The sequence below is a fragment of the Neopelma chrysocephalum genome, unplaced genomic scaffold (assembly GCF_003984885.1).
Source record: "Neopelma chrysocephalum unplaced genomic scaffold, ASM398488v2 Primary Assembly neopelma1_84, whole genome shotgun sequence".
Lineage (NCBI taxonomy): Eukaryota > Metazoa > Chordata > Aves > Passeriformes > Pipridae > Neopelma > Neopelma chrysocephalum.
In genome coordinates, this window is record NW_020897746.1 from 10,912,015 (window position 1) to 10,923,119 (window position 11,105).

An 11,105-nucleotide genomic window follows, 5' to 3' on the forward strand; every position below is an offset into this window, starting at 1 on the left:
CTCTTCCCCAAATACAAACAGCTCCTTCCTGCCTTCCAGGTTCTCTTTGGCTTGCTGACGGGGACAGAGAACCAGTACACGAGTCGGAGTGGGGCACTGAGCTCCCAGGAGCTGCACAACATCCTGCCCTTGGCATCCAGCCAGATCAGGTGAGGCACTTGGCTCTCCCAGGCATTCTCCTGGCTCTGGGGAAGCAGGTCTGGAATTGCTGCTTCCCATATTTCTTCCTTCCATCTCAAGGTTTGGGCTCCTGCCGCTGAGTATGTCGAGCTCACGGAAGAGCAAGTCCACTGCCAGGAGCACAGAGCGAGTCCAGGTTGGTACAACTGGGCCCTACAAATAGGAATATTTTGCCAATATGGCACTCGAGCTTGTGGGGAAAGAAGAAAGTAGCCAAACAGTTAATATTTCACCTGATTTTTATTTTCGGTAAAATGAGAGTCATTATGGCAACACAGCAGGAGATGGGTTGGATTTCCCCACGACCCTTAAAAAAAACAACCCCTCTGCCCCTGTATTTTTGGGCCACTGCTCTGTGGCAAAACAGGCAATAAGCACCCTGAAACACAGTGAGGATTTACACAGCCCTGGCATTTCAAGGGCAATGCATCCAAGACAGTTCATTGAGGAGGGGCTGCAAGAAAGGCTGAAGGACAGTGGCTAATGACTGAACTCCTTTGCAGTGGGACGCTGCCCTCTAACCCCGAGGAGCCTGGCCTGGTACCTCAGCCTGTGTGAGGAGTGTGTGCTGCTCTCGCAGAGGCTCCGCTCTGTCCTGTGGCTGAGCTGTAGCAGACAAGCCTTGTGTTGCTACATTTCCCCCAGTTTAAAACATCTGCTTAGATGGAGCTCTGTGTGCTGAGTGAGAGCCAAGGAATACTCACGGCTGTGGGAAGCAGGAATTTCCTTTAGTTATTACCAACCCAATGATCCATCTGTGGTGACGTCTTGGCAAGTGGGCCAAGTTGGTGAGTCTTGACAAGAGTCAGGACAAGAGTTAAAGGTCTGGTTTTATCACGAGATGATGTTCAATTCACTCTGCAACTCTCCTTTCTCCCTTACTCAGAACCATTCAGGACCAGACATGACATAAGGGTTGTTTAAAAGCCCAAAGCTTCCCAACAAAGGTATTCCTTACCTCTCATACCTCAGCTGGAGTGGAGCATAGAAGTGTGCAGTGATGTGTGGCTCGCTCCTGTCACTCCCCTCACCTGTATCCTGTGCCAGCCACCTTTCCCAGAATCCCTGACAGCTGCCTGCTCCTTCTTCAGTGCTAAATCACTCCCGGAGAGGTTAAAATCCATAGTTCTCCACGACGAGCTCTCTGCAAGGGCAACAGCCGTGCTTCTACCACGCTGTTATCCTTTGCTCTGAGGGCAACAGCCTCTTCCCTGCAGCTCAGAGTGTTGATGTGGGGTTTGTTGAGCATTGAGTGCCATCTGCCAAGTTCCCTGGCTGCTAACAACAGCCAGGTGCTGCTGTGCTGCTGTCCCTGTGTCTGTCTGTCACTAACCCCCAGCAGCAACACCGTGCCGGACGTTGGTCAGGTTGCCTGGGAAGAGCTGTTCCTGCTGTGGGCTACACCTTGCAGCTCCTGTGGCTGAGGGTGTGGAGCAAGTCACAGGTTTGCTGTAACAGTTACAGTGACTTCTGTGTTTCAAAACTGCCAGGTTGCAGCTCCTGTGCTCCCCAGAGAAGACGAGGCCTCCCGCCCGGGCTCCCTGTTCAGGCAGCTCGTCACCGAGGACGAGGACACGGCGGCGCCTTCGCTCTTCAAGCTGGGCTGGCTCTCGGGCATGACCAAGTGAGGCAGCAGCAAATAAAACGCTGGGCTGTGTGTCTGTCTCCTCTGAGATCCGTCTGTCCCCTGGGCAGGACCGGTGACACCTCCAGGATTGTCAGTGCTTCCCATTCTCAGCCGGATCAGGGTGTGTGCCTCGAACCGGGCACAGCTTGGGATTGTCCTTGTCCCCTGGCTGCTGGAGCAGAGGGGGAGCTGCTCTTTCACCTCCTGTTCCTTACATTGTTAACCTTAAAGTCAAATTAAAGACAAAAAAAATCCCCAAACAACCTACACACTAACAGAAAACAAAACATTTCACAGCTAGAAACGGGTGCTGGAGCAGGGCAAGACTCCTCTGTCCTGCTCTGAGTGGCCCCAGCAGGACCTGCACAAGCTCTCCTGGGTCTAATTTCACATTTTTTTGTGAAGCTCATGTGAGATAAGACTCCTCACACTGAGCTGGGTGGGAGCTCACAGCTGCCCAGGCCTAAGGACCTGCAGTCACTGCTCCTATTCTTAACTGTTCTTACTAACTCTAAATGCTCAAAAAATTATGTTGCCAAATCATTTTTTAACTAGTTTATTGAAATTAAAAAAAGACTTATAAAACTGAAGAGGAACGCTTAAGAGAACTTTACAGAAAGCAACAACTTGCTAACAAACAGATTAGGCAGTCGATTGGAATTGGACAGTTTGCAATCCTATAACACACATGTGGACTCCTCAGTCTCCTCTTGCCACGCACTTTAGAACCACCCCAAAAAGAATCCTATAAAAATTGCTTCAAAGCCCCTTTTGCATTGCAATAGTGCAGCAAACCACAAGTAAACAATCTCCTGTTAACCTGTTATTTCAAATATAGACTGAAAAGGCAACAGGCAATTTTGTGCAATTCCATGTTAACAAACTTTGAAGTTGAAATATCAAATCTACACAGTGCTGTCCCTTCACAGAAGGCAGGGAGCTGCTGGGTCATCATGTAGGGAGGCGTCCCCGGCTCTGTAGGCTGTGGAAGTGGGCTTCCTTCAGGATCTGGTTGATGTGGAAGTAAGGACCTTGGCTTAGTGCAGACTGCTCGTGGAAGGGCTGGGAGGAGACGGGGCTGGATCCCGCAATGCTGGGGTTGAGGCTGGACTCTGCACCACACGCTCTGTCGGGGCTGTTGATGCTGCTGCTGCAGCTGCTGCTGCTGCTGCTGCCGCTGTCGCTGCTGGAGGACTGGGACACACAGAGGGTGAACAGCAACATCAGACACTCCTCTCCTGCCCTCGCCCCAGCTAAGAACCCCCTTTATGCTAAACCCCCTCCCCTCCAGCTTGTCCGCCCGATGGACTGAAGTAAATCCCCCTGGCATTACGAGGTTGTTGTTGCCAACACAAGTGTCCCAGAGCTGAGGGGACAATCCTTCACCCGGGGTTCGCTGACCTCCAGGATGTTGGATTTCAGTCTTTGTGGTTTAAACCCATCAGCTCTGCCCCCAAACCCACGTTAGCACTAGTGAAGTTTGCTGGATTAATCCGAGAATTGGAAAATAAAGAACATTCCTAAGGAGCTGCACGTGTCAGTACAGGCAGGCAGGGCAGGGGGGGAGTTGGAGTTTGGCACTGCTGTTGTAGCAGAGGTTTTACAGGGGCATCATGCAAAGCCTTTTCCTACAAGACAACCCTTCTAAAGTGAGATCTGAAGCATCCAAAGCAAGAAGCTGTTAAAAACAAATGCACCATGACACCCACTTTAAGTCTTTGAACACCTTGACAGAGATACAACTACTCTTCTCCCAGTGGAGTACTGGGATGGCAGTGGGAACTGGTAGTGTCCCATCACAATTCCATGACAATTCGCTGGACACGACAGTAAAAGAGCAAAAGCCACTGAAAAATTCCACATGCAGCAGAGAGAACTCAGGATATGGCTCACAGAGAGGCCAAGGCTCATTTGCCAGCATTCAGGATAACCACATTTCATGGGAATGGCTGGAAGAGCATTAGCCATCATTCTCAGGCGTTCAAAGACATCAAACTGTTCAGCTCACAGCATTTTAAGGGCTGCTAAGGAAAGGTTCCAGTAGCTGAAATATTTTATTACTGTGTGATGTGCTGGTCAGGACCTGCAAATATTTGGGTGAGTCAAATAGTGAGTGGCTACTCTGCCATCCCATAAGTAAATTCACACAAGCATCCAGAGCAAGTGAGAGCAGCTAAAAACTCCACGTTTTTGTAAGTATTGAGCCACAGAAGTCAAAGCTTTGTGCCACAGCAGAGGACAAATTTCAAGAAGTCCCCAGTGATTTTCCAGTCAGCACCACATCCAGGAGGAGGCAATCTGAGGAATGGTGCAAACTGCACCTGACGTGTGTCCAAGGCCCAGGAAGGCACTGTGGATGTCTGGGGTGGACCACAACCCCTGGCACTGACCCACCATGACCATCCAGCCCTACCAGAGCCCCCTGTTTTGCTAAGCACCAAAAACGCTTCAGCTCTGATGGAGCACAGCAAGCCAAGCCAGGGGTCCTGAGGAGAAACACCCGGGGGGAGTCATTCCCGAGGAAGCACAGATGGAACTACAGGAGCAACCAGCTCCTCCTCCTAAAGCTGCTAAGTCTAGAGAGGGAGAGAGCCCTGGCAGGACAGCAGGAGCCAGGAAAGGCGCTGGCCACCCTCCTGCCCAGCAGCACAGAGGGACACACGATGCTGTTACAGGGAGTGAGCCACAGCAGCCTTGGAGAGAAACCCACCGCACAGGACACTTTGTTTCCTTTTAGTCTGCGCTCCTTACTGAGTTTCGTTACAGCCACCTTCTGCAAATCAAGGTAAAAAGCCAAATGAGAACCTGGCGTCACCCACTGCTCCCGTTTCACAATCCCAACAAACAATTTCCAGCGGTTAGTAACCGTTATTTTGTGCACATCCGGGTTTTTCAAAGCTGGCAGAGTGTCCTGGGACGTGCTTCTTGCACCTAAGGCTGTTGACAGACGTCAGGGCTTTTGTCAGACCCTCTTTATTTCCAGTTCTCTAATGCAAAAATTCACTAGCACCAGCACCCCTTTATCACTGCCCCAATCCCATGGAAGACCTACCATTTCCCCAGGCTGTGGTGCACTTTCTGTTACGCATTTGGACTACAATTAGACAAGAAAAGAATCCTTAAAGTCATCATGTCAGCAACGACAGGCATCTACACAGTGCAACAAAGCTTTAAAAGGGCAGAGGGGAGCAGCCCAGTGAAATTTGGGACTACTTTAACTATCAAAAGGGCATCTTCAAGGTTTACTGGACTCATTAACCCTTAACATCACTCTGAGTAGCTCCACAAGTTTCATTTCCAAACAGACGTCCTGTTAAATGTATTAATGTGCAGATCTGTGACGCAGCATCTCGGTCCCTCCTGACAGGAACTGCAGGAACAGCCACTTAGCCCCTGCTGCTCTCAGACTCCCCCAAGATGAGTTTAACAGAGACATGGTCTGGTTTTCACTTAGGATTTTAGACCAGCCCTTCCCTCAACAGAGGGGGACACGATTTGATTTGAGCAGGAACTGCTGCCACGGGCTGATAACCCAGCGGTGTTTCCAAGAGCTGGGGAATCCTCACATCAGCCAGGACAAAGAGGAACCACGAGAAATTCAGGTTTACAGAAGTTATTCAGGAAGGAAGGAGTTAGCCAGAACACCCTGTCCCGCTTCCTTCCCAGGGAAAATCAGGGCAAAGGGTTTTTCACTGGTGATTCCTCAGGTTCTTCAACTCCTCCTGACTCGCTGTAGGGGCCAGCAATGAATTTCTAACCAGAAACAGGGAAAACAGCCCAGCTGATCTCCTGGACAAGGGAGGACAGGCTGAACAGGAAGGGAGATTCCATGGCAAAGGCTCTGCCTCGCTAATGTTTAACGTTGGCCATGGTTCCAGTGAGGTGTTTGCCGTGTGTCAGTCCCTGCACTGAACTCCAGAGGCTTCCTGTCCCCCCAGGGAACCTGTCACCTGGAGTGGCTTCTTCAGGAGAGGCAGGAATGGCACATCCTTACAGCAATTTGCCAAGAAGCAGCACTGATAGAGATTGAAGAGAATCCCAGTTTCCCTCCTGTAAAAGTCAGAGTCAGGGGTGCTGCCTGTCCCGGGTGAAAGGACAATCCAGTGGGAGAAAACAGCAAATCCTTTGGAATCAGATCTAGCTCAGGTGAGCAGCAGGATTCAAAGTGAGGGGCTGAGAGATAACATCACAATCAGCCCGTGTTGGAACTGCCACTAAGGAAAAAACCTGCCTTCATCTCACTCTTCAGACCAATATGTGTAAGACAAAAAAAATGGGAAGAGATCCTGCCAAAAGCCAAGTCCTGTTTAAAAACACAGCTGCCTGATTGTCATACTGGGGTGATGTTCCCAACTAACCTCACTCGGCAAGAGGAAACATTCACTTAAGAGTTGGACTCAATCATCCTTGTGGGTCCCTTCCAACTCAGAATATCCTGTGATTCTGTAACTTCCAAATAAAAAAGGCCACAGGAATCAGGACTTGAGGTGATGTTTCACAAAAAGCAGGTGTGTGACGCCCTGCGATGAAAAGCGACTCTTGATGTGCTCTCAGAAGGCACACATTTCTCCCCCACACACTTTCCAGTTCCATATCCTAGAGCCAGTGAGAATTTTTAATCATCAAGAGGTGTCTTTGCAAACAGCAAAGTATCAGGAAACTAAATAAGAGTGCTACAACTGGCTGAGACTTTCCAAGCGACACCAATCGGAAGCACTTGTGCACAATGAGCACAAGGATTTCTCCCTTTGGCACAGGAAGTCCTTCACAAACATTCAAATAATACTGATTTAATCTCATGGCTTGAATTTCTGGGCATGCTCAGTTCTGTGATCCAGCAAGAAAACAAGGGAAAAAAAAAAAAAAGAGAAAAAGCTCTATTCATCAGGAGACAACATTGTGAGTTCTGTCCCCTGGGGAGAGGGGCCGGTGCTGTTTGGAAAGCTGTGTGTGTCCAGTGGGCACATTCCTCAGCAGTGAGAGCTCCCCCCTGCCTCACACCAGGCTTTAATGTGTTAAACCCAGGCTTTTTCAAGGCAAGAGCATGCAAGAAGCACAGTCTCTGTTAGCCTGAGCAGTGACCTTGCCCAGGGTCAGCCATGCCCGTGCTGTTCCCTTCCAGCACCCAAACACCCAGCACAGGGTTAAGGTCACCCCTCCCGTGTGGCCACAAAACCACTGCCAGTCCTGCTTTTCCGTGGCTCTGCCCAAACACCAGGTGTTTACACAACAAGCAAAGGTGCTTCTGCCACTCACCATCCAGGTTTTTCCTGATATCCTTAATTTCATTACTCCCACTTCAATCCCTCGTTCCACACTAAATTCTTCCTCCTCCCGCCACAAAGCTGCTTTAGCCTTTAACTACTCTACACACACGGAGGGGTTTGACCTGTTGGACAAGTGATTCGGTGTCAGATGGCAACAAACTAGCGATGGTTCTCCCCTCACACCCAAAAATGCAAAGTCTCACTCCTGGAAAAACAGCAACACACCAACCAGGACAGTTTCAACCCCAGAAAATTCCCTCGTGAAGGACATCACCTCTTAAACCACTTCCCAGCAGTGTCACTATCACACCAGCTACTTGTGCAGGTGACCAGGTTAAAAGAGCCTCCCTCACAACAGGAATGTATAAACACACATTTGAAACCACTTCCATATTATAAAAGAGCTCAAAGTTACACAGCACTAAATATTTTCTGCAAAGAACAGTTAATAGTTCAACAGAACTGCAATAATTCAGTTAATTCAGTAATAATTCAGACTGTAATTACTCATCACAGTCCCCCTTCAAAGTGAGAAGGCTTTACAAAAACAAGGGTATTTCAAAAACCTTAAAAGAAATTAATTTCATTAACTTCCAGGGGCACAGACCAGGAGGGAGCCTCTGCTCTGCACCCTCTTTTCCACGAGTGTTTTGCAACAGAAGGACATTGCTTGGCAGAAATGCTCACAGTGAATTTTCAGGTGATTCATACGGGCAACAACTCAGGAAACCTGGCAGCAGTTGGGAAATCAGCATTTTTTTAAAGCAAATAAACCTCACAGCTCACAACTTGCACCAAGAGAACACCTGTCTGGTGAGGGGTAAGAAAACAAGAGACAGTTCATCCCATGTCCACCAAAAAAATCCCCATGGAAAATATGAGTAAAAACCAAATTGTTTGAGTCCAAACATTTCGGCTGTGAACCAGCAAGTTTTGCTTAAACTGACCAGTTCTAGCAGAGTGTTTTTTAAACACCAGATAAGCACTGGTTGGATTTTTTTTTTTAACTTTCTACCACAAATAATCACCTAAATATAAGTAAATGCAAAGTTGGAGAGTAGGTCGGGCAAAGTGACCACACACTCTTGTGATCCACCCTCATCATCAGCTCAGCTCTGGACACAACTCATCTCACACAGCAAAACTGGACGTGGCAGCAAATGATTTCCTCGTGGCTTCACTTGCATTTGAAATTTATTCCCAGAAATATCCAGGCCAGGGATAACCAGGTTCACTGGTCAAACATGCTGATTTCCCAACCACCTTTTACAGATTCCAATCCCCGATGTCACAAAGTCAAACCTCCCGACCTCACACACAAAGCTGAGGAAAAAAAGAAGTGTTTTCACAACTGCTCTGCATGAAAATATTCACAGGATATTCAGCAAGAGAGGAAACTGCATTTGCCTGGGAAGGCTCTCACCTCAGTGTCCCACGAGTCCTGCAGGACAGAATTCCTGGTGCTACGTTTTGTCTGGGGAACGTGACCATCCTCTTCATTGCCATTCCTTCTCCTCTTCCTGAAGGAAAATTCGGGGAGAATGGGAGAAAACAAATTATCAGCCTACTGATATACCTTCTGGTTTGTTCTCTGAAGGCACCTCTACCAAAAAAAAAAGCAGGAAAGTTTGGTAAATTACTGAAGGATGTATCCAAGCCTCTGAGGTGCTGTGGACTCCCACATTCTCCTTTTAGCTGCTGTTGGAGGGGAGAGACAACAGGATCCTGTTTCTCACAAGAAATCAGTTTAAGGGACATGGACTCACATTAAAACCATCTTTCTAAATAAACTCATTGAACAATTCTCAGCTTTGCCCATCTAAAAATAATCCTGGGCCCTGGAGTGACACCCGGGAACAGAATGAGTGGTAGTGACCACATTTCAATAAACACCCAATTAATTCACCCTGCTCACATGAGCCTGCACTCAGCACCCACGATTTCTTGAGTCTCTCCACTCTGGCAGTTTTTGAAGTCATGTCATGTTCCTGAGCAACATTATTTTCTGTGCAAAAATTAAGTTTTGCCAGGAAACACCCCGCAGAAAACAAACCCTTCCCTGTTTCTGGTGTATCTGCCACCCTCCCATGGCAGCCTGTACTGTCTGGCCTGATAAGTAAGAGTTTTAACACACCAACAACCTAATTTTTATCCAGATCTTTGCAGGCATCAATGCAAAGGGGGGGTTGAAGGAGGGTAATGGGATGGGGGTGGTACTGATATTAGAGACAATACAGGGAAGACCTCAAAGGCCAGATTGGACAGGGCTTGGAGCAACCTGGGCTAGTGGAAGGTGTCCCTGCCCATGGCAGGAGGTGGGACTGGATGGGCTTTAAGGTCCCTCCCAACCCAAAGCATTCCATGGTTCTGTGACATCAACCCAGCAGCTGATCCACAGCATCATCCCAGAATTCCCGTCCCCTGTGCCCACAGAATTTTAATGCTGACATCAAAGGCTTCTTCCCACCGTACAAACATGACAAGTCACCCAGGATCTCAGCACCATCCAAAGCACAGGATGGAGCTCTGCTGGTGCCTAAAATTAATCCCTGCTCGAATGAGTCAAAACAGGCTCGGGGGAGGTATTTTTAGCTGGATCTTTTCTCACAGACAGCACACTCAGCTGCGGGATCTGGCCCACGCCCACAGCTCCCCCACCCCCGGGGCCACAGACACCAAACCCCGTCCAGCGGCTCCCCCCTCTCCCGGCACCACTTTCCGTGGAAGGAACACGTCTATGTTGCCTCTGGATCCCTCCTTCCCTCAACCCCTCCAGGCCAGGTTGGACGGGGCTTGGAGCAACCTGGTCCATGGAAGGTGTTCCTGCCCATGGCAGGGGGTGGCACTGGATGGGCTTTAAGGTCCTTTCAACCCAAACCATTCCACGACCCCACCGCCCCACAACCCTGGGCACAGCCCAGCTCCCACACGCCCCGTGGTCCCTCTGCTTTCTCCCTCACCACCTCCCCTTCCCCACCGATCCCATAAACACCCCCCGAGCCCCCCGCACCCTCTGCATCCCCTACGCCCCTTCGACCTCCCGATCGCACCCAACACCCCCCACCCAAACCCCCACCTCCCCAGCCCCACTTTAACCCCTCCCGGCGCCCCGGGGACCGCTCCCCGCTCTCCTCATCCCTCCCCTCCGCACCCCCCGCCTCAACCCACCCCCTCCACCGCCCCCCTCGACCCTCCCGGTGCGGTGCCCTCGGGGCTGCTCCAGGAGGGCCCCTCACCCTCCTCCCCCGCCCTCAGGCCGCGCTCCCCTCGCCCACCTCTGTCTGGCTCCGCGCTCGCTCGGCAGCGGCTGCCGGCAGCTCATGGCGGCGCGGGGGCTGTGAGGGGGGTGCGGGGGGTCTCTGGTGGCGGAGCCGTCTCTGAGGGGGTCTCTGAGGGCTGGGGGGGGGCAGCGCGGCCCGTCCCGGCCCCGCCGCCGCCGCTTCCGCCGCCGCCGCCGCCTCGCCCCCGCGACGTCACAGCGCGCGCCCGCGCGGGGGCGGGGCCGCGCCTTTGTGACGTCACGGCCGCGCGCCGGTCCCGGGGGCGCGTGGGGGGGGGGCGGTGATGGCGGAACCGGGACCGGGAGCGGGGACGGAGCGGTGCCCGCACTGCCACAGGGCCTTCAAGCGGCTCCGCGCACACCTCCCGCACTGCAAGGCCGCCCCGCGGAAAGGACCGGAATCGGGAACGGCAACGGGATCGGGAACGAGCCTCCGCACGGGCCCCGGCAGCGCACCGGGATCGACACCGGCACCGGCACCTGGATCGGCATCGGGACCGGGAGAGAGGCTCCGCCCGGCCCCTACCACTGCTCCGGGGTCAGCACCGAGTCCGGGGCCCCGCCCGGCCCCCGCCAGCTCTTCGGGATCGGGACCGGGATCGGGAGCGAAAAGGAAAACGAGCCCGGCCCCCGCCACCGCTCCGGGGTCAGCACCGAGCGCGGGCCCCTTCCCGGCCCCCGCCAGCACTTCGGGATCGGCACCGGGAGCAGGATCGGGAGCGAAAAGGAAAACGAGCCCGGTCCCCGCCAC

General features: G+C 51.8%; 3 protein-coding genes across 10 annotated transcripts in view; 2 read left to right on the forward strand and 1 right to left on the reverse strand.

Moving 5' to 3' along the window:
- Window positions 1–1,837, forward strand: part of COG1 (component of oligomeric golgi complex 1) — a 9,021-nt gene extending 7,184 nt beyond the window's left edge. The window contains exons 12-15 of one of the 6 annotated variants that reach the window (XR_003535554.1): window positions 40–149; window positions 241–316; window positions 548–720; window positions 1,671–1,754. Coding sequence is in view for 5 of the 6 variants with exons in the window: in XM_027691403.1 (XP_027547204.1) it covers window positions 40–149; window positions 241–316; window positions 1,671–1,808 (324 nt within the window). In the remaining variant the exon portion in view is untranslated. Of the gene's footprint in view, window positions 1–39; window positions 150–240; window positions 317–547; window positions 735–1,066; window positions 1,634–1,670 lie in introns of those variants that run through there. The other 5 variants (XM_027691407.1, XM_027691408.1, XM_027691403.1 and 2 more) reach the window with 5 other exon arrangements.
- A 510-nt stretch (window positions 1,838–2,347) lies between these two features.
- On the reverse strand, window positions 2,348–10,497 carry FAM104A (family with sequence similarity 104 member A). Of its 2 annotated transcripts, XM_027691425.1 has the most exons (4): window positions 10,350–10,497; window positions 8,498–8,594; window positions 4,518–4,580; window positions 2,348–3,001 (listed from the first exon to the last, which is right to left on the reverse strand). In XM_027691425.1, the coding sequence occupies exons 1-4, from the start codon at window positions 10,394–10,396 to the stop codon at window positions 2,759–2,761; spliced, it is 450 nt and encodes a 149-aa protein (XP_027547226.1). In that variant the 5' UTR covers window positions 10,397–10,497; the 3' UTR covers window positions 2,348–2,758. The 2 variants fall into 2 exon arrangements, with proteins under 2 accessions (XP_027547226.1, XP_027547227.1); XM_027691426.1 differs by lacking the exon at window positions 4,518–4,580.
- Window positions 10,498–10,607: 110 nt separating this feature from the next.
- Window positions 10,608–11,105, forward strand: part of CUNH17orf80 (chromosome unknown C17orf80 homolog) — a 3,924-nt gene continuing 3,426 nt past the window's right edge. The window contains exon 1 of one of the 2 annotated variants that reach the window (XM_027691409.1): window positions 10,608–11,105. This exon is cut by the window's right edge and continues 1,091 nt beyond it. In XM_027691409.1, the coding sequence (XP_027547210.1) occupies window positions 10,639–11,105 (467 nt within the window). In that variant the 5' untranslated portion in view covers window positions 10,608–10,638. The other variant, XM_027691410.1, reaches the window with a different exon arrangement.

What these genes read in the sequence shown, in the direction of transcription:
- FAM104A (XM_027691425.1), bottom strand. Translation starts at nt 10,396, where the DNA reads ATGAGCTGCCGGCAGCCGCTGCCGAGCGAGCGCGGAGCCAGACAGAG. An exon ending in GAGCGCGGAGCCAGACAGAG is followed by an intron (nt 8,595 to 10,349) that starts GTGGGCGAGGGG and finishes ATTTTCCTTCAG; the next exon opens with GAAGAGGAGAAGGAATGGCA. An exon ending in AGGACTCGTGGGACACTGAG is followed by an intron (nt 4,581 to 8,497) that starts GTGAGAGCCTTC and finishes CTTGATTTGCAG; the next exon opens with AAGGTGGCTGTAACGAAACT.